This window comes from Denticeps clupeoides, chromosome 15 (genome assembly GCF_900700375.1).
Source record: "Denticeps clupeoides chromosome 15, fDenClu1.1, whole genome shotgun sequence".
NCBI classification, from domain to species: domain Eukaryota; kingdom Metazoa; phylum Chordata; class Actinopteri; order Clupeiformes; family Denticipitidae; genus Denticeps; species Denticeps clupeoides.
This window is the reverse complement of record NC_041721.1, coordinates 1,313,989-1,335,405: the sequence shown is the minus strand read 5'-3', so window position 1 is coordinate 1,335,405 and position 21,417 is coordinate 1,313,989. Positions and strand designations below refer to the sequence as shown.

At 49.1% G+C, this 21,417-nt stretch overlaps 1 protein-coding gene and 1 long non-coding RNA gene across 2 annotated transcripts in view; one reads left to right on the top strand and one right to left on the bottom strand.

Moving 5' to 3' along the window:
* Nucleotides 1–1,658: 1,658 nt before the first annotated feature.
* LOC114765168 (cGMP-inhibited 3',5'-cyclic phosphodiesterase A-like) overlaps nucleotides 1,659–21,417 on the top strand; it is a gene marked incomplete at its 3' end in the record, with an annotated part of 31,442 nt that continues 11,683 nt past the window's right edge. The window contains exon 1 of the mRNA XM_028955256.1: nucleotides 1,659–2,363. Coding sequence (XP_028811089.1) covers nucleotides 1,659–2,363 — 705 coding nt within the window. The remainder of the gene's footprint in view (nucleotides 2,364–21,417) is intronic.
* LOC114765347 (uncharacterized) lies at nucleotides 2,914–6,812 on the bottom strand. Its single transcript, XR_003742602.1, has 3 exons — nucleotides 6,613–6,812; nucleotides 6,323–6,526; nucleotides 2,914–3,115 (listed from the first exon to the last, which is right to left on the bottom strand). It is a non-coding gene; the product is annotated as an uncharacterized LOC114765347 (long non-coding RNA).

Below are 21,417 nucleotides of genomic sequence, written 5' to 3'. Positions count from 1 at the left end.
ATTTGATAAAAAAATTTTAATCATGCAAAACATTTTTACCAATCACTGAAACAAAGTCACTAGCGATGGGTACTATAGACCAAAAGGATGGGTACTATAGACAGAAAGGATGGGTACTAGGTACTATAGACAGAAAGGATGGGTACTATAGACAGGAAGGATGGGTACTATAGACAGGAAGGAGGGGTACTATAGACAGAAAGGATGGATGGGTACTATAGACAGAATGGATGGGTACTATAGACAGGAAGGATGGGTACTATAGACAGGAAGGATGGGTACTATAGACAGAAGGAATGGATGGGTACTATAGACAGAAAGGATGGGTACTATAGACAGAAAGGATGGGTACTATAGACAGGAAGAATGGGTACTATAGACAGGAAGGATGGGTACTATAGACAGAAAGGATGGGTACTATAGACAGAAAGGATGGGTACTATAGACAGGAAGAATGGGTACTATAGACAGAAAGAATGGATGGGTACTATAGACAGAAAGGATGGGTACTATAGACAGGAAGAATGGGTACTCTAGACAGAAAGGATGGGTACTATAGACAGGAAGAATGGGTACTATAGACAGAAAGGATGGGTACTATAGACGGGAGGTTCCCGAACCGACTAAAATGAGAAAAATTGAGCCTGAACCAAGATTTACGGCTCTACTGCAGGCTTCTGGATCATCTGTGTCCAGGGTGTAATGATGTTATAATGTTATGGGACGTCGGTGAACTTGCATCGCTTTATTACACTCCACTATTCAGCCCCGCATGAATGTTTAATGCCGTCATGGGTGTTTGGAGGCGGGGCTACATAGTGGGCGCTTCGCTTTGACTGAGCATCAGCTCCTGTGAAGGAAGCCGAGGGAGGGAGCGGGGTTCCAGAGGAACACTCCCTGGAGAGGAAAGAAATGTGCAGCCGAGGCAGTTTCAGCCGCCTGATGGATGGCCGCCTCTGTGTCCACAACCTTCAGTGGCCGATGCCCATTTTTCTTCTACGTCTGGCCCCACCAGTAAATATCGAGGCGCTTCTGTTGAAGAAAAGATCAAGATCAGGGTTTGTCTTCCTTTCTGTCCAATCAAAAATAACTGAACATACAAAAATACACTGATCGGCCATAAATAGCAGACCCTTCAAATCCTGTAAGTTGTGAGGTGATGCCTCCATAGATCGTACTCGTTCTTCTGCCACATCTCATGCCGAGGCGCCACTGAGGTCCCCTTGATGAAGGTCCCGTCCCCACACGCTGCTCCCCGGCGCCTGTCATGGTGCCCACACGCTCACTCAGGGCGATGGTTAAATACAGAGGACACATTTCACTGTGTGCACCGTGTGCTGTGCTGCAGTGTTTCACAATTTTTTTTTCATGAGCAGGAGAAAATCGGGGTTATTATCCGTACCTATCAATGGCCCTTGATTATTGATTAGCTGGCGGTAATTGATCGGTTCCAGTGCAGGTGAGGGGTTGAGAAGTTCTGCAGCAGGGCTGGGGTGCGCGCTGCGCGCCCCCGTTTCCGGGCAGAAGAGCCGCGACCCGCAGCGCGTCCGCGGAGGGAGAAGCGCGGGGAAAATGCGCCGGGAAGCGCGGCCGCGGGCTCGCCGCTGGCCTAGATGCGCCGCTCCCGCACTGATCTGGGACCTGCGCGCCGAGTCGTGATGGCGACGGCCGACGGGGCGCGCAACGGCTACGTGAAGGCGTGCGTGACGCCCCTGCGCGACTCCGCGTCGGGACCGAGCCACGCGTGGGCGTGCGTGGCGTCCGCGTCGCTGGTGCTGTCGCTGCTGCTGTCGCTGGTGGACTGGGACGCGCAGCAGCGGCCCCCGGGACCCTCCGTCCCCTCCGTCCCCGTCCTGCCCGCGATCGCCCTCCTGGGCGCCTTCCTCTGGCTCGGCCTCTACCTGCGGCGCCGCGGCGTGTCGGTGCGCGGCGCGCTGCTCCTGCTCGCCGCCTGCCACGTCGGAGAGGCGGCGGCGCAGTGGCTGGTACGCGCGGCGGGCGGGCGGCTGCTGTCCTTCACGGCCACGGCGGCGGCGCTGCTGTGCGTGGCCGGCGGGGCGCTGATGGTGCTGCGGGTCGGCCAGGGGGTGTCCGTCGTGCTCTTCGTCGGCGTCGTCAGGACCGTGTCGCTCGTGTCGCTGCGCAAGGTCCGCGCCGGCTGGAGACCGTACCTGGCGTACCTGCTGGGCGTGCTGGGCGTCCTGCTGGCCAGGTATGCGGACCGGCTGCTGCCCGGCCCGGCGGCGAGGGAGCGCGTCCCGGCGTTTAAAAGGCGGAGGAGGTCCAGCTCCGTGGCATCGGCGGACATGGCGCACCACGGGCAGCCCAGGCGGACGTCGCTGCCCTGCATCCAGAGAGAGCAGGTAGGCGCCGGGGACGCGGCGGGGACGCGGCGGTGCGTAATTACGCGGAATAGGGACGCGCGGCGGACTTTTCGCTCGAGAATACACAACGAATCACGTTTTAGGTGAAGCCATATTTCCATGTTGGCGATAAATAAATACATTTTACATGTACATCGCATTTCAGAGTTAAATAAAACTCGTTTGGTTGTTTAAAGGTTTCGGTAACGCGGTCATTCATAATTTCATGCAACATTTCTTTACACCCGGACAATGCTGCCCCGGTGCAGCTATATTGCGGCATCATTTCATGCATAATCACTTTAAAATATACGAACAACAAGCAATCGCGTTGTCTGAAATGAATATCTAAAATGAGTTCTGATGAAGCACATCAATAAGTGTGAGTTTAACCTAGTATTACCCTGCAGTGATAAAATATATATATATTAACAAGATATTAAGTTGAAGGAGGGAATTCTGGGCCAACATTGAGATGTTTTTGCTGTTTTCTGGAAAACTGCTGCTGCTGCTGTTTTCCTCCTCCAGACCCGCGCCATCTAGTGGCAGCCGGTGGCCCCCTCGACACGCCCCGCTTCGAACCCTTCATGTGCAGTCCAGTCCCCGGATGTCATATGGCCCTCACATGTGCCCCTGCGGAGCCGGTCCCGCCTGTGTGGTCCCTCTGTCCAAACATGCCTCGCGCCGGGCACCCGCTGATGTCCCCCTCTGCTCTGGAAACCTCCGTCTGACCTGGGGAAGCCGGCACGGGCCTAATAATAATGTCATATCGGAGAAAAAATCCACAAAGACATTTGGTGTTTATTCGAGGGTCGGCATTTTATTGTTGAGATGTCGGATATTTTTGGTTGATCTTCATCGTCGCACGTTTTTCTAAAGCAGCTCTCCACTAATGGAACGTTCTCAATATTTACGATGTCTTGCGGGTAAATTGTTTGTGATGATGAGTTCCATTTCGCCCCCAACCCTGTTGTCTGAAATGTCCCGGCCCGGACTGTGTCGGAGGATAATGGGGTTAGTGGTGAAGGAGAAGGGGGTGCGCGCTGAGCTATTTGAGGGAGAACCCTATTCTCTCGTTGACGCAAGCGAGGACCCGGAGGGACCCGGAGCCGGCAGGGTTTCTGTGTCGTGGTTTCTCCACGCCCCCACCCGGCCTGTCAGATACGAGGTTAGTGGGCGGGACTAACGCCTCGGCCTGCCGTACCCGGCTGACCGGTATTATAAGCCACATAAAAGTATACATGCGTGATCACACCTTGAAAACGCGACGAGTGCAACTCCAACGTGGTAAAATGTGCCGGTGCGTGTATAAGTAGGCCAGGGCGGTTAAACCACGTTGTTATTTAGGTCGCTGGTCGTCGCGCCTTTCTGATTGGTGGAGGTGCTGCACCTTAGATTTGGTCTACTGGCACGAAGTCAGCTTGCCGTGAACGTTGCCGTTTTCCTCCCGGTTCAGCGGCGGGGTCCTTTTCCGCACCTCGGCGAGGAATGCGTGGATTCAGCTGACGGCACGAGTCCACCGACCCCCCAACCAGGCCCCGGGTGCGGCGCGAGCGAAGGGGGCGCCGAGTCTCACGGCTCGACTCGTACGCGCCATGTCAGCTATGTTCATGTTTTCTTTTTTTTAAAGTGGAGTGATTGTCACATGTGATACACAGCAGCACAGCACACGGTGCACACAGTGAAACGTGTCCTCTGTATTTAACCCATCACCCTGAGTGAGCAATGGGCACCATGACAGGCGCCCGGGGACCAGTGTGTGGGGACGGTGCTTTGCTCAGTGGCACCTTGGCGGACCGGGATTCGAACCGGCAAACTTCTGATTTTATGGGGCCGCTTCTTTAACCGGTCATCTTCGTTTTGCGTCACTTAAACGTAATCGGTTTTACTTTAGTGTTACGAACATGCAGACACGTGCCACGGGTATTTCCGTCAAGGAACCTGCACAACTGTACGTAAAATATTGTCCCGTGTCCTTAAGCTCCAGCACCTGGTGTTTGATGTCAGCGCCGGTGACGTCACAAAAAAAAAAAATGTCATATCCGCTTCTCAGGAACTACTTATACTAGACGCCAACGTCACTCTGTCGATGCGGGAACACAAGCGAAAGTCGCTCTTACTTCAGCAGGTTCACATCAACCTTCCCTGGAAGAGAAGTTGCCGCAAATTCGGCCATTTTTGATCGCAGCACTCGCAAAACTTTATTGCGAACACCCGGAGGAGCTGAATTTTGGAGAGCGACACGAGGCCCCGTCAACTTCTGGGTCTTCTACGCCAAGCTGCTTTGTTCTTCCTTGCACTGCGCCATCTAGTGGTGCTTTCGGAAATGACAGCAAGAACCCATGAGAATTCAGGTAGTGTTAATTAAACATTATTATGCATAAATGATTATGTGGCAAATGAACTGATCTTCATGCTGATGGACGAAAGTCGTGGAACGCGGGTTCTCTGGCATCTGATACAGTGACATGTTGATGCTGCCTATGGGCCCCATGCTTCATGTCTGTGTGTGTGTGTGTGTGTGTGTGTGTGTGTGTGTGTACACATGTTCCTGTGTAGCAGCTTGTTGTTTTAACCTGGCCTGGCCGCGGCCCAGCGGGGAGCGCGCCGACTGAGTGTCCATACGAGCTCCCCGCCTGGGACAGAGCCCGCCTTGTCCCTCCCTCAATGCCGTGTTTTACTTCCAAAATATGCCTGGCTGGTGGCGGGAACGTCGGTCTGTCCGTCAGTCTGGACCTCTGTCCCTTCAGCGGATGAAAGGAGCTCTTAAATAATTCTGATGAGAGGTTAATTTTCCCAGAGACCTAAAAACAGGGACATGCACGCTTTTCCGGTCATCCCAGTTTTAGAATCGTCACTGTTAGCCCCCCAAATTGTGTATTTCTTATTGTACTGCGTCCTAGAGGATCATGGTCCAAAGTCTGAGGTCATTTTACATATAACTTAGAATGTGGATTATTAGATTATCTTTAAAAGTAAAAAAGTGATTGTCATACACTGCAGCACAGCACACGGTGCCACTGTGAAACGTGTCCTCTGTATTTATCCCATCACCCTGAGTGAACAGTGGGCACCATGACAGGTACCTGGGGAGCAGTGTGTGGGGACGGTACTTTGCTCAGTGGCACCTCGGCGGATCAGGATTCGAACCGGCAACCTTCTGATTATGGGGCCGCTTCCTTAACCGCTAGGCTGCCGCTCAAACCCACAATTGCTGACTTATCCATTATCACAGCATGTTGATTACGGATTATATCATGCTTCCGTTAATAAAAGTGTAGTGTTTGTGGTGTGTGTGTGTGTTGTGTGTGTGAGTGTGTGTGTATGTGTGAGTGTGTTGTGTGTGTGAGTGTGTGTGTGTTGTGTGTGTGTGAGTGAGTGTGTGTGTGAGTCTGTGTGAGTGTGTATTGTGTGTGTGTGAGTGTGTGTGAGTGAGTGTGTGTGTGTGTTGTGTGTGTGAGTGTGTGTGTGAGTGTGTGTGTGTGAGGTGTGTGAGTGTGTGTGAGTGTCTATGTGTGTGAGTGTGTGTGTGTTGTGTGTGTAAGGTGAGTGTGTGTGAGTGAGTGAGTGTGTGTGTATGTGAGTGTGTGTGAGTGAGTGAGTGAGTGAGTGTGTGTGAGGTGAGTGTGTGTGTGTGTATGTGAGTGTGTGTGAGTGAGTGTGTGTGAGTGTGTGTGTGTTGTGTGTGTAAGGTGAGTGTGTGTGAGTGTCTGTGTGTGTGTGTATGTGAGTGTGTGTGAGTGAGTGAGTGAGTGAGTGTGTGTGAGGTGAGTGTGTATGTGAGTGTGTGTGAGTGAGTGAGTGTGTGTGTGTGTGTATGTGAGTGTGTGTGTGTGAGTGAGTGTGTGTGTGAGTGTCTATGTGTGTGTGAGTGTGTGTGTGTTGTGTGTGTGAGGTGAGTGTGTGTATGTGAGTGTGTGTGAGTGAGTGAGTGTGTGTGTGTGTGTGAGATGAGTCACCTCTCTGTTCAGGACAGTAGACCAGATCACACGGATCCCCAGTGAAAAGTGGCTTCGGTAGAAGAAGGAGCCCAGATGAGGTTATTTTGTTATTCCACCGTTGCTTCGGTGAACCAGGACGATGGGTTTTATTGCTCAGCCGCTGGTTATCGTTCCTGCGTGATGAGCAACTGAGTCCTTCCATCCTGGTATCTAGAAGAAGATCTAGAACACATTTTTGGCAGGTCTCCTTTTCAACGCGCTTCTAGTCCGTTAGTATGTCCTGGGTTCTCCAGGGCCGGGCCGCGTACCTGCTGCGGTCGGGGCCTCCAGGTGTGCGCCAGATGTTGCGCCGCCATCTTCAGGTCCTGTTGTTCCCACACTCGATGGAGGCGGGGAAAGCGGGGAAAGAGTTCCTCCTCCGTCTGCGTTCCTCATGTGGACGAGAGGGAACGCGTGTGAGTGATTTGTATGTTTTGTTGGTGTGTGCGTTTATATACAGATGTCAGCGTGTTTATCCGCGCGGAAGACAGAGTGTGTGTGTGTGTGTGTGTGTGTGTGTGTGTGTGTGTGTGTGTGTGTTACCAGTCTGTGAAAGTCCCCGTGTAGGCCGAGGTGTGAAGGCGCGTGGTGGGAATGTGACATTTTGTGAAGGGAAGTGAGGTCGTGACCCCGAGCTGTAAAGTGAGCTGCTGCCTCTGTGACGGACACGGCCAGCGGCTACCCAGCAGGCATTGCAACCCGGTCAGCTGATCCCACGATCCCATGCACCATCATTTCACTCGGCTCTCTGGTTATTTTGCCTGTTTGGTTGTTGAGAATTTATCGTGATTATTCGGTTAGATGCTGATGTTAATAAAGGTAGAGGTGGGTGGGTGGGCGGGGCTTGTAGAGTTTGACTGCAGGATTATCTTTTCATGTGGAATATTCTAGTTTGGAATATTCTAGTTTGGAATGTTCTAGTTTGGAATGTTCTAGTTTGGAATGTTCTAATTTGGAATGGTCTAGTTTGGAATGTTTTGGTTTGGAATATTCTGGTTTGGAATATTCTAGTTTGGAATGTTCTGTTTTGGAATATTCTAGTTTGGAATATTCTGGTTTGGAATATTGTAGTTTGAAATATTGTAGTTTGGAATATTCTGGTCTGGAATATTCTAGTTTGGAATATTCTGGTTTGGAATATTGTAGTTTGGAATATTGTACTTTGGAATATTCTGGTTTGGAATATTCTAGTTTGGAATATTCTAGTTTGGAATATTCTGGTTTGGAAAATTCTGGTTTGGAATATTCTAGTTTGGAATGTTCTAGTTTGGAATGTTCTAGTTTGGAATATTCTGGTTTGGAATATTGTAGTTTGGAATATTCTAGTTTGGAATGTTCTGTTTTGGAATGTTCTAGTTTGGAATATTCTAGTTTGGAATATTCTAGTTTGGAATATTCTAGTTGGGAATATTCTAGTTTGGAATGTTCTAGTTTGGAATATTCTGGTTTGGAATATTCTAGTTTGGAATATTCTAGTTTGGAATATTCTGGTTTGGAATATTCTGGTTTGGAATATTCTAGTTTGGAATATTCTAGTTTGGAATATTCTGGTTTGGAATATTCTGGTTCGGAATATTCTAGTTTGGAATATTCTGGTTTGGAATATTCTGGTTTGGAAAATTCTGGTTTGGAATATTCTAGTTTGGAATATTCTAGTTTGGAATGTTCTGTTTTGGAATGTTCTAGTTTGGAATATTCTGCTTTGGAATATTCTAGTTTGGAATATTCTGGTTTGGAATGTGGAAAGATGGAGAGTTCAGTTACGTTGGTGGTTATTTTGGTCACATTTCTAACGAATGGGGCTAATGATTTTGTTGTATTATTGTTATGATATTGATGCTGATACCGTACAGTCGAAGAGATTTGGGACGTATAACGGGTTACGCAATGCAGGTCCCGTTTCCTCTCCGCTCCAGTTCTCTCCGCCTGCCGGTCTTTCATGTGACAGCTGGCAGCGGCCGCGGCATCGTCCTCGCCTGTCACGCTGCTGATGTCGCTGGCCGTTGCGTAAGCCTGAGCGCAGACCCCGGGTCCCGGACCGACGCCGTGTCCCGACGGGACCTGGACAGGGCGAGACGAGGCGCATTCGTCCAGAAAAACCAACAACAACACAGGAACGTAAGATAAAATGACGGAGGATTTCCTCAATCATTAAACATGGGCGCCTATTCACCCCGAAAGGCCTCGCCGGCACGATAAACCCCGACTGGCAGGCCGAGTCGGTTTTATTATCCCTCATCCCGGGGACTCGGCCAGTTTTCCCACCGAAACGCGGCATTTTTATCCCATGATGTATTCACGGGGCTGTTATTATTGGTCTTCCGATCTTATCTGGGGCAAATTTGATGAGCATGTGTGTGTGTGTGTGTGTGTGCGCAGCTGTTAAATCTGGTTACGAGACCGTGGGTTCTGCGCGTCGGTTAATCCAATCATTGGAAGCCATTCCGCTAAATTTACTCGTGCTGGACTTTGATCCTCAGCCAATCAAAACAGTGAATATTGGGGGACGTTAATGGACTCCTGTTTGTACGGTCTGGGCCTATAGTCCTCGGATGAAGCTTCATGCCGCGAACTGGATCTCATCTAAACGGAACCGTGCGACGAGCTTCCTCGATGCTTCGGGTAGGACAGCATCAAGCGGTGTGTGTGTGTGTGTGTGTGTATGCATACGTCTGTGTGTGTGTGTGTGTTTATGTTCACTCATGTCGTAGATCTGTGGGAGAAAACCCGGGTTATTTCAGGAAACCCTGAAGAAGTCTGAGACACTCTTGAAGTTTGGGAGTAAGAGGGCCACAAAGCCGTGCACTTTCCCAGTAGTGTGTCTCCAAACACACACACACACACACACACACACTCACACACCATTGGATTAGTTTTGCACGGCTCCTCTTAGAACAGACTTGAGATCCACGGGCAATTTTGCAGCACGAAGCTGAAAGTGCCACCGTCTCCCGGCAGTGTTGCCCTCGCATTTCATAATGCAGCACGACCCTGCATATTTCATGCATCTGGTGTGTATCTGTCTCCGTGATTGGCTCTTTCAGTCACGCTCGTGCGCATGGCTTTTTTATTGCTAGAGTGTGTGTGCGTGTGTGTGTGTGTGTGTGTGTGTGTGAGCGTTCGGAGGTTGAACGTGGATCTGAAGAGCGTCTTTACGAGCCCCATCCGTCTCTCTCTGTCCACATAACCGACTGACATAAACACAGTTGAGTTTACGGTGATGCCGCGGCATTAAGGAAACGATCCATCCAGCGATAACCAGTGAGCGCTCGGTGGCTTTATTAATTATAACCCGCTGCCTCTTCTGTTATTATTTCGTCTGTTTATTTTTTACACGCCGCGTCCGGCGACGTACCGACGTGACTCGTTCGTGCCCTTAAATGGACTTTCTCTCCCTTCCATCTGTCCTTCTCTAATCCCCCCGTCATCCGTGTAGAACAGCGGTGAGGAGGAGGAGGTCCGTCCCTGCTCTTCTGTGAGACAGATGTGGACACACTCACGCACACATGGATACAAACACACGCATGCACATACACAGACGCATGCATACACACATACACACACACGCATGCATATACACACCCACGCATGCATACACACATGCACGTGCATGCATACACACACACGCATGCATACAAACACACGCATGCATACACACACGCATGCATACACTCATACACACACGCATGCATACACGCACGCACATGCATGCATATATACACACTCACGCATGCATACACACATGCGCGCGCATGCATACACACATACACACGCGCATGCATACAAACACACGCATGCATACACACACGCATGCACACATGCATACACACATGCATGCATACACTCATACATACACACGCATGCATACACACATGCACACACACACACACACGCATGCACACACATGCATGCATATATACACCCACGCATGCATACACACATGCGCGCGCATGCATACACACATACACACGCGCATGCATACAAACACACACGCATGCATACAAACACAGACACGCATGCATACACACACGCATGCATACAAACACACACATGCATACACATCAATTCATTGGAACTGGTCAACAAAAAAACTTTCAGATGCAAATTTACACATAATAATCTATTCTGCCCCGCCATGCCTGGCCGGATTCAGTCGCCGTGTGTTACATGAAAGTGCCGGAGTGGCGTGATTTGAAAGTCGTTTCAGGAATGGCATGGAGTGAGCGGGGCTGCGTTGTTTAATGGTTGCCAGCGGTTCTCTGTTGTTTTATTGGGACGATGTTCGGAACCACGGTAGGACAAGAAGGCAGAAAAAAACTCGACTTTTCTACACGGTTCCTGCTCTGGAGTGGTGAAGTTTGAGGATGGATGGGTGAACATGCAGGTCCCATAATATGGCATGTTGGGAGTGAGGTGGACAGGTGGACAGTGGGGTCCTCCAAGGCCAGACCTTCGTACACCATGCTCTTGAAGGGAATCTCACAGCAAGCGCGGTGATAAGAAAAAGTCCAGCCCTGGTCACCAAGAGAGATTATTAAAGGAACACGCGATCGAAAAGCGTTTATTTCCGGGCCGACCGGGCCACGCCGCGGCGGTCTACACGTTCTGGCTTTATTTGAGCCACTAGTTGCCCAAGATCAGCGTGACTTCAGCTCCGGCAAACGCTCCACTTAGCGAATTGACGCTCGGCGTGGGGGGGGGGGGGGATGGAGCTGGGCACGCATGAGATGATGCAGGAACACTTCCTAACGCGGCCTGGCAACGAATCCCCGTCCTTACGACGTTCTTAACGGGTGCGCGGCTGCAGCGTTGCCAGATTCGCTGCTTTTCGGCCAGACTGTGACAGATCGGAGGGAGCTGAAGTAAAGAAGGCTCTGCGAAGAGCAGAATTAGGCAGTGGTTGGTGTGAGATGCTCGTGGTCCAGCTGCACAGTCACTGCTTTGAGGAGAGAAGAGCGTTTCATCGGCAGCCACCTTCGTGCCGGTTGCAGCTGTGCGTTTTATTTAGTCGCTGCTTAGGTTGCAGTGCTCTGAAATTCATTACGAAGGCCTAAGCGGCTGGGGCAGTTTATGTTCCTATCCCATTTTATAATCTGGCAACTCTACGCAGCCGTCTGCGTATTCAAGGACATTGTTGGAACATGTTTTGCTTGGTGGAAGTGAGATTCTCCCATTTCCTGCATCAGGCCCTTTACTGCGCCGCAGCCGCGAGGTCCCAGGTGGCCTGAGTGTCCACGCTGAGATTCATCGGCGTGCCTACACACACACAGCATTACTGTAAACAACGCATTCACTTGCACACAGACATTCATGGATTCCCATGCGCGAGCAGGGGCGTGTCTGATGCAGGTGATCTCCCCCAATCACTGATGAGGGATTTTAACGGGGGTGTAAATGAGCAGGAAAGTCGCGGCGGGACGGGCTTCTCCTCCTTCACCGGCCTCGTGCGTAATACCGCGATGGCCAAACGCACGTCACCCCGCACGCACGTTGCCGTGGTTACACCGCAGCAGGGTGGGGGAGGCTGGCTGGGAACACCCGCATCAGCGGATGAGAGTTCTCCCCCAGTTTTACGTTTTAGGGAATAACCTTCTCCTGTCCTGTCTGGTCGCAATAATAAAAAAGGAGGTCTTATAATAATAATCGCTGTATAAATTATTATTTATATTTTTTGCATGTTTTGGCAGATATTTCTCAGTATTTATTTATTGGTCAGATGACAAATGTGAAGTCCTTTCTTGTTGTTAATGATGGCACCCGTGGTATGTTCTAGGCTCTCCAGCGATCGTGTGACTTGGAGGGGCGAGGCTATTATCAAGTCATAGATTTAGTAATTATAGATCAATAGTTCTGGGTGAACCCCTCACGTCTCTTTACTTGTGAAAAGGCGACTCCCGTTACACTCAGCTACTCCCGGAAAGAAATACATTCGTCCGCTCGGCCCATTTTATTTCATTTCATCTCAGATTGGATTCAGCCGGGGCTCTCATAGACATTAGAGAACGTCTGATGGGTTCTCGGTTCCTCCCGAACATGGCCGGGTCTTCAATAGATGTTCTTGGGCTTTTTGGCGAGGGCTATTTTGGATGCTGTAAATGATCCAATTTTGTTCTTGAAACATGAAACATTTTATTTATCTAAAAATATGTCTTTCACACTGGTGCCTGGTATCGTTTTTCCACTTCTGTGTACACCCTGTCCCCATCTACACCATCTGCATTCATTTCTCCCAATTAGATTGTGTTGCAAATGGAAAGCAGGTGTGTGTGTATGTGTGTGTGTGTGTGAGGTGCACAGTCTCTCTGCCCGGGTTTCATGCAGGGCCATATTGTGCTGATTTGGGACACCAGACACGTCCTCATTAGCGTCCGAATGTGATCTGTGCCGCGGCTGCGTGGAGGCGCGGGGTTAATGCAGACGCCCACAGGCCGGCCATTAGAGCCGCCTAACCCAATCAGAGCCGAGCCAGAAGCCCCGCTCCTTCCCGCTCTCCAGGGACAGGGACGCCCTGTTTACATTTCGCCTCATCGCACGTTACACTCGCACCGGGGTCAAGTCATGTCCTGCATGCTGTCCTGTGTTATATGCATTATGGGTAATTACCGGCCAGCATGTGGCACCGCGATGACGTTGGAGCTTTACTCAGCAGTATTCATTTAATATTAGTGATGGAGAGATGCACGCAACTTACGATCTTCACACAATTTTTTTTTACAGATTGAGCTGCAGACAAATTATGGATTTTATTTAAAATGATTAAAAATAAATTTTGTCCCATGTGTAGATGGACGGACGTGGGTGACAGATGTGACCCAGCAGGGGCGTGGATGTGGGGTTCACGTTCTACATTATGGCTTTTCACGCCTCTGTGAGTGAGAGTATTGTGTGTGTGTGTATTGTTTAATATTGAACAAAACCTCACGCTCTATCAAAATACCGAGAATCAATGGCTTTGTTATTTGATATAAATTCTGTTGCAAATAATCACAAACCCCAGATTGATCATTTTGGTAGAAAGTTGTGGCTGGAGAACCTGTTGAGTGGCATATAAAGCGCAACTCTACTGTACTTTCATCTTACATCAGAATTAAGAAGAAGTGCAGCGAAGATCGCATCTTGTTGCATCATTTTCGGTTATCAGCCTCTTCACCTGGCCACCCCGCCATGCCACGTGCCATGTGACGCCTGGACTTAATCAAATCAATAACCAATCAGGATCTGAGCACATTTTGGATTGACAGGCCTCTTCCGTGTCAGATCAGGACCTAATTAGCATTGATGAGCATTGACGAGAGGTGTGAGTCATCGTTAGGGAGTCCATCAAGACTGATACAGCGGTGCAAGTTGGTGAATTCCAATTGGGCAGTGTGTGAGTGTGTGTGTGTGAGTGTGTGTGTGTGAGTGCGTGTGTGTGAGTGTGTGTGTTTAATTTTTTTTTGTGTTAATGGAGCTGTCCGTGATATCTGAACTTTGGGAGTAAACTTACACACCTTGTTATTTGAAAAATTAAAGAGCCATTGGATGATCAGTAGGCTTGGGATCAATAAATTTGTCATCCACCAATGAAATCAGAATCATTAGATTTTTGTGGCTAACATGAATACGTGGCCTGATTATTCTGATTTAAGTATAGTATTTATGTATAACCCCTTTGAAGACCAGCTGAATCAATATGAATTGATATTGTCCCATTATACATGTCCTATATATATATATACACACACACACACACACATCTGTAGACTCCGGACCTCACAGGGTTTATGAAGGGGAGCTCGATGCTTGATACACGTTGCCGATGGGACCTGGGAAGGGAACGTGATGAGGAACCTACAACCCGGAAATGTGAAAGACGTGCCGCCAAGTGCGCACTATTTGATGGGGCTACAGGTACAAACGGCACGTCGCGGTGACACAGATCCTAATACTCAGGGGGGGACGTGACAATATGTGTGATCATTTTCACCCAGATGGAATTGCTGTATATCATATTCACCCCCATGCTTTATAATCATACATATTTTTAATATTTGATATTTTTCCTGTTGAAAACTTCAGCTGCAGTATAGGGTGTGTGCTCTGTAGACGCTCTGCATTTTCCACCGCTGCTGATTAAAGGCAATTTACTCCTTAATACGTCCATGTTTACGAATCCCTGTTGACGTCGCAGCCATCTGCTTTATCAAGAACTGACGTCAGGCCTTCTTTGAGCCAGTTTCTCACAATCTGTTCAACTGGAAAGGAAAAACCTGTTGAGCTGCGGTCCTTTCCGATGGAAAATCACGTCTAGTAACAGCTTCACTTGACGTCCCGTGTGGAACGCGAGTTCAAACCAACCGGTTTTCCAAGATAACGTCAAGAAAGTCGTTCATATACATGATTAAATCATATAGTGCAATAGGGAAAAAATGGAAGTTTTTTGTTGCGAGTTTGCAGCAATGCATTTTTCGTGCCATGTTTTTTTTGTTGCTTCACACTTCGAGCACCGCTGAGTGACCCGTATGTCCGGAATTCCAGACCCGGCACACATTGTGCTGCTACAGGGCCGCTGAAGAAAACCAGCAGCATTTCTATTATTTTGCAGGAACTTGCAGTTGAGTGCAGAACCCGTGTAAGAACCCGTTTTACACGGCCAGTATGTTTTATTTTGAGTTCTATCAGAGAACAACCTGTACCTGGTTCCTGTTCCAAAGTGGAACCGCCGGATCAAAAAGGAAGAGACAGGCCCTTCAAATGTTGCCAGATTTGGAGTAAGTGTAAGTATGGTGAGAAGTGTTGATCAGATAGCTTTTTTTTTAACTATTGAATATCTGGCAACTTAGGGGCAGTGGTGGCCTAGCGGTTAAGGAAGTGGCCCCGTAATTAGAAGGTTGCCAGTTCGAATCCCGATCCGCCAAGGTGCCACTGAGGTGCCACTGAGCAAAGCACCGTCCCCACACACTGCTCCCCGGGCGCCTGTCATGGCTGCCCACTGCTCACTCAGGGTGATGGTTTAAATGCAGAGGACAAATTTCACTGTGTGCACCGTGTGCTGTGGCTGCTGTGTATCACATGTGACAATCACTTCACTTCACTTCACTTGCTTTCCCTACTTGCGTGTGTGATATATTGACAGGAGCGGTTTAAATCATCCAGAATGAGGAAAGTAGGGCGTGTGACAGCTGTCAATCATGCACACCGGCTCCTCCCCTTTTTAAATTTTGTTTATGAAACACCATTCGAGATCACCTTCTACATTTGCACACCACCAAAACGGTGTGGGTGGGTAGTCGGTTCCAGTTCTTTTTCCAGTCTGTTCATTTGATGTGGTACTGGGTTCGGAGTCCTGGGAACCTGTGCGTCCTGCGGCTCTCCTGTGTTGTGCTTGGCGTTTCTTCTGTCACCAGCCTCCGACCCGGGATGGCTAATCTTATCCTCGCTGGGCAGTAGTGCCTCGGTATCAGAAGTGACATTTAGCGGCGGCCAGCGTGTGTGTTTTAGGAGTCATGTGAAGGTATAGCTGCCAGGGTTAAGAGTGCCGTGCGAGGGGCAGCCAGCGCTCATCTGTCCCCCGGGCGCTCTGAAGGATTCCCTCAGTGGCACTTACTCGCGCCAGGGCCCTCGGCGGCGGTGCCAAGTTAACATCTCACCCAGCGGCCAAGTGAGTGGGTGCATGCGGGAGCCGATAAGGGCCGCAGCTTCCTGCAGAGCGGAAACGGGACGGGCCAGAACCGGAGCCGGGCCCTGGCTCCGGCCTTAAAAGTCCGGGCGCTGGGGAGAGGTGTGAGTGCCATGACGGCATCGTTTCCATGCTAATCCTCACCGACGCGGGTTATTTTAATACGTGGGCGGATTATTAAACCGTGGAAGGTGGAAGACGCGAATAAACATGTTGTCACTGGACGGAGGGGTAGCTCGGGTTCGGCACGTGACGGTGACGAGGTCAGAGGCCTCTCGGGCGTCCAAGTGGTGCTGCCGTGACGTACGTCAGCCTCTTGCTCTCTTTTAGACGCCGTTGTCCATCTAGGGGATGATGGGAGGGGGACCCCACATTGTCCCGTTGTGCGTTTGCCAGCCTCAATAGGACCTTAATGGGCTTTTTATTCCTTACAAGGCCCTGAGTGTGAACGCTGTAGTCCCGCGTCGCGGGGAGAGCCCCACCCCCAGGACAAGATTTATCTGGGGCCATTTACACTGACCTCAGATCAGCTAATGCACCGGGGAGATAAATGATGCTATTAATAAAGCCAATATTTATTAATAACTTTTTAACCTTGTTAATCAGCTGGGTTTTTACAGTGCCCTACAGCTGGAATGCTGTCCCTCTGAATTTATTCACTGTTGATTAATTAATTGAAATGGCTTGATATGTAACTGGCTGGTAAAAAAAGCAGGGAATAATATTTTAAAAATATTTTCCAGTTTCCAAAGAACTGGACACACCCTGTGAACCATTTGGGAAAGCTCCTGACAAAGCTTACAGGTGACACATTTACACACACATACACACACACACACACACACACACACACACACACACATACAGTTACTTAGCTTTCAGTTTCAGGCCTTCTGGCTGCTGACGCAGTTACGTGTGCTGGCCCTTTTTTTCTGCGTTCTGTCGGCTTTAGTTGGCCTCATGTGCTAGTTTGAATGCACGTGATTATCATTTACGATCCATCAGTCAGTGTGTGGTGTGGGCATGAATGTGATTTAAGGATCCATTTACATTTACAGCATTTATCAGACGCCCTTATCCAGAGCGACTTACAATCAGTAGTTACAGGGACAGTCCCCCCCCTGGAGCAATTTAGGGTTAAGTGTCTTGCTCGGGGACACAATGGTAGTAAGTGGTGTTCGAACCTGGGACTTCTGGTTCATAGGCGAGTGTCTAACCCACTAGGCCACTACCACCCTGGATCCCAGTGTGTCTGGCTCGCCTCCACCATTCATTTGTGCGCCGCAGTGATACTGTAGAATGTAGATGGTGTGTAGCTCCTCCTGCAGGTGTGTGTGTGTGTGTGTGTGTGTGTGTGTGTGTTTGTATGTTTGCGTGCAGCTTGACCATACAGTGGATTGGTGCATGTCTGCTGATGTTGCTTTTTAACCAAGAGCAGATGCTAACAGGCTCATCGCCATAATCACAGGGTCGATTTCCAACGCAGGGATTCACGTCATGTTTTCTGTCACTCGGGAGCCAGCTGGTGTGTTAAAAGGCTGTTTGCTGCACTATATACAGGCCCTGTCAGCAAAAACCCGCCGATCCCACCCACAGTCAGCTCCTCAGGAGAAGGCCTTCCCTTCCCCACCCGCCATGGTGCTACACTACACTAATACACTAACGTGTCTACACTATAGTACTGACTCTCAAACAGTTCTACTTCACACTTTACTGGCATGTGCTCTTCACTACGTTACACTAGCGTGTGTTTTATTGCAGTGTATTTAGACTCCACGCCGTTGCACTAGCGTGTGTTGGAGTTCAGTGTATTTAGACTCCACAACGTTACACTAGCATGTGTTGGAGTTCAGTGTATTTAGACTCCACAACGTAGCACTAGCGTGTGTTTGATTGCAGCGTATTTAGACTTCACAACTTTTCACTAGCGTGTGTTTGATTGCAGTGTATTTAAACTCCATGAAGTTGCACTAGCGTGTGTTTGCAGTGTATTTAGAATCTATGACTTTGCACTAGCATGTTTTATTGCAATGTATTTAAACTCCTCAACGTTGCACTAGCATGTGTTTGATTGCATTGTATTTAAGCTCCATGAAATTATACTAGCGTGTGTTTGCAGTGTATTTAGACTGTATGATGTTGAACTAGCGTGTTTTATTGCAGTGTATTTAGACTCCACAATGTTGCACTAGTGCGTGTTTGATTACATAGTATTTAGTCTCTATGACATTGCACTAGCGTGTGTTTGATTACATTGTTTTTAGACTCTATGACATTACACTAGCATGTTTTATTGCAGTGTATTTAAACCATGATGTTGCACTAGCATTTTTTTTTATTGCAGTGTATTTAGACTCCACAACGTTGCACTAGCGTGTGTTTGATTGCAGTTTATTTAGACTCCACGACGTTGCACTTGTGTGTTTTTGATTGCAGTGTATTTAGACTCCACGACGTTGCACTTGTGTGTTTTTGATTGCAGTGTATTTAGACTCCACGACGTTGCACTTGTGTGTTTTTGATTGCAGTTTATTTAGACTCCACGACGTTGCACTTGTGTGTTTTTGATTGCAGTGTATTTAGACTCCACGACGTTGCACTTGTGTGTTTTTGATGCAGTTTTTAGACTCCACGACGTTGCACTTGTGTGTTTTGATTGCAGTGTATTTAGACTCCACGGTTGCACTTGTGTGTTTGATTGCAGTGTATTTAGACTCCATGACGTTGCACTTGTGTGTTTTTGACTGCAGTGTATTTAACTTCACAACGTTGCACTAGTGTGTGTTTGATTGCAGTGTTTTAACTCCATGAAGTTGCACTAGCGTGTGTTTGCAGTGTATTTAGACTGTATGATGTTGAATTGCGTGTGTTTGATTACATTATTTAACTCTATGACATTGCACTAGCGTGTTTTTGATTTCAGCATATTTAGACTCCACAACGTAGCACTAGCGTGTGTTTGATTGCAGTGTATTTAGACTCTATGACGTTACACTAGCGTGTGTTTGATTGCAATGTATTTAAACTCCATGACGTTACACTAGCGTGTGTTTCAGTGTATTTAGACTCTATGATTGCACTAGTGTGTGTTTGGTGCAGATTTAACTCACGTTCACTAGTGTGTTTGGTTGCAGGTATTTAAACTCCACACGCTACACTAGCGTGTGTTTGCTGTGTATTAGACTCTATGATGTTGCACTAGTGTGTTTTAGGGTCAGCGGTGGCCTAGCGGTTAAGGAAGCGGCCCCGTAGTCAGAAGGTTGCCGGTTTGAATCCCGATCCGCCAAGGTGTCACTGAGGTGCCACTGAGCAAAGCACCGTCCCCACACACTGCTCCCCGGGCGCCTGTCATGGCTGCCCACTGCTCACTCAGGGTGATGGTTAAATGCAGAGGACAAATTTCACTGTGTGCACCGTGTGCTGTGCTGCTGTGTATCACATGTGACAATCACTGCACTTATTGCAGTGTATTTAACTCCACAACGGTGCACTAGCATGTTTTTGATTGCAGTGTATTTAGACTCCACAAAGTTGCACTAGTGCAACTTTGTTTGATTACATAGTATTTAGTGTCTATGACATTGCACTAGCGTGTGTTTGATTACATTGTATTTAGACTCTATGACATTACACTAGCATGTTTTACTGCAGTGTATTTAAACCACGATGTTGCACTAGCATTTTTTTATTGCAGTGTATTTAGACTCCACAACGGTGCACTAGCATGTTTTTGATTGCAGTGTATTTAAACTCCATGACGTTGCACTAGCGTGTGTTTGGTTACACTGTATTTATACAGCCCTATGACATTTATGTGTGTCTGGCTGTGTTATATGAATGAGTCTATACTGTACACCACAGCCCTTCCTCCCGTACATCTGGTCCCATTCGTCTCAGCTCTTCCAGCTCTGCCTCTTATGTAATGACACAGTTTTAACTGTAGCGGTGGCACAGAGACAGCTGCTGAAAAGCTGAATGGATTTCCTTGGTTTTCATTGTGAGTTTGAATGGACTGTTCATAGTACCTGGTCTAATACTGAATTATACATGTCAGTAAAAACTTTCTCTAGACCCACATGTCTGGAGGCAGATCGTCAAGACAACCATTCTTTTAACCCCGATGATACTCTGGAGATCACCCTCAAATGACAGGAACAACACTGCTCCAAAGCAGCAGTGGATTTCTAGGAATTTTTCCATACTGTATGTGTGGAAAGACTTGGCTGCTCGGTCTGTCTAAATATGCCGTAAAAACTGCACCGACTGCACTGGCTATAGCGCCACCTGGAGTTTTTAATGCGAGGCAGATTTCATCAGCAGCGTTCTAGAATACTCAAAAGCACAAATCTGTCTGTTAAAGCCTCAGCGCTCGGGCCCCAGGCGTCCCTCGGAGCCAGGCAGTGCTGGTGTCCAGGCCTCCTGGCTGGTCAGCCTCAGGTGAGCATTCAGGCTCATGGGGTGAGTACGGGGGTCCAAGTAAAAGCGCTGCCCGCTCGAACTGGCATCTGGTTTTGTCAACTGGGCGACGAAGGGCAGGTTGGATCCTTGCTGGCGACGGTGCGGCAGATGAAGGACCCCCCGGTGGGCTTGACGTTCTGTCAGAATTACGGATGAGGAGCGAGGCGAGGCGTTGGTGTCTCTCTGGCCGTAGCTCAGAACGTCTCGGGGTTTAACGTGTCCTTCCCGCGTGGAACCCGCGTGGGTTCCGTCTGCAGCTTTTTTCCGAGGCGGCAGAGGCGTCGCCCTGCAGGGCATCAGCAGCACTTCACCGCCACAAATTTATCGACCCTGATGGTGGGAACAAATGAGCATCACAGGTGGGCGGAGAGAAAGGGTGGAGCGGCGTGGCTGTGAAAGTGTGAATGGTCTCTCGTGCCAGGCTGCCTGCGGCCTTTACGTTATTAAAAGGGACGTCCCGGCCGGGGAGGCCGGACACGCACGTGGCACAGAGAGGCCGATTAAAAACCCGCCCTCGATTCCAGTTTCTCCGTCCCCTCCCATCACTGGCCGTCACCGCCCCCATTCACATAGCCAAATATGGGCAAATTCTGTGGAGGGGAAAAGTAATGACCCTCCGTCCCTTCTTGGTGAAGTGAGTCCAGCACACCAGGTTCTTCTGAAGTGCTGGAGGGCGTCCATGAATAATGTTGACTTGCCGGAGGAGCCCCCCCACCCCCTCGCTTGGCCGGGCAGAGAGTCTGTATGGCAGGTGCCGCTCCAGGCCGAGGGGACCTTATTCGCAGGTGAGTCACGGCGCGAGGGCGCGGCGAAGTGACATTTCCACGTCCCCCTCAATAATTCAGCGGAGGAGTTGCGGCAGCGTCCTCGGCCCTGGAAAACGCTGGAATATGCATGAGAAGGAGAACAAAGTCCGTTACGTAACATTACATAACCCCCCGCCGCCCGGCTCTGGCCA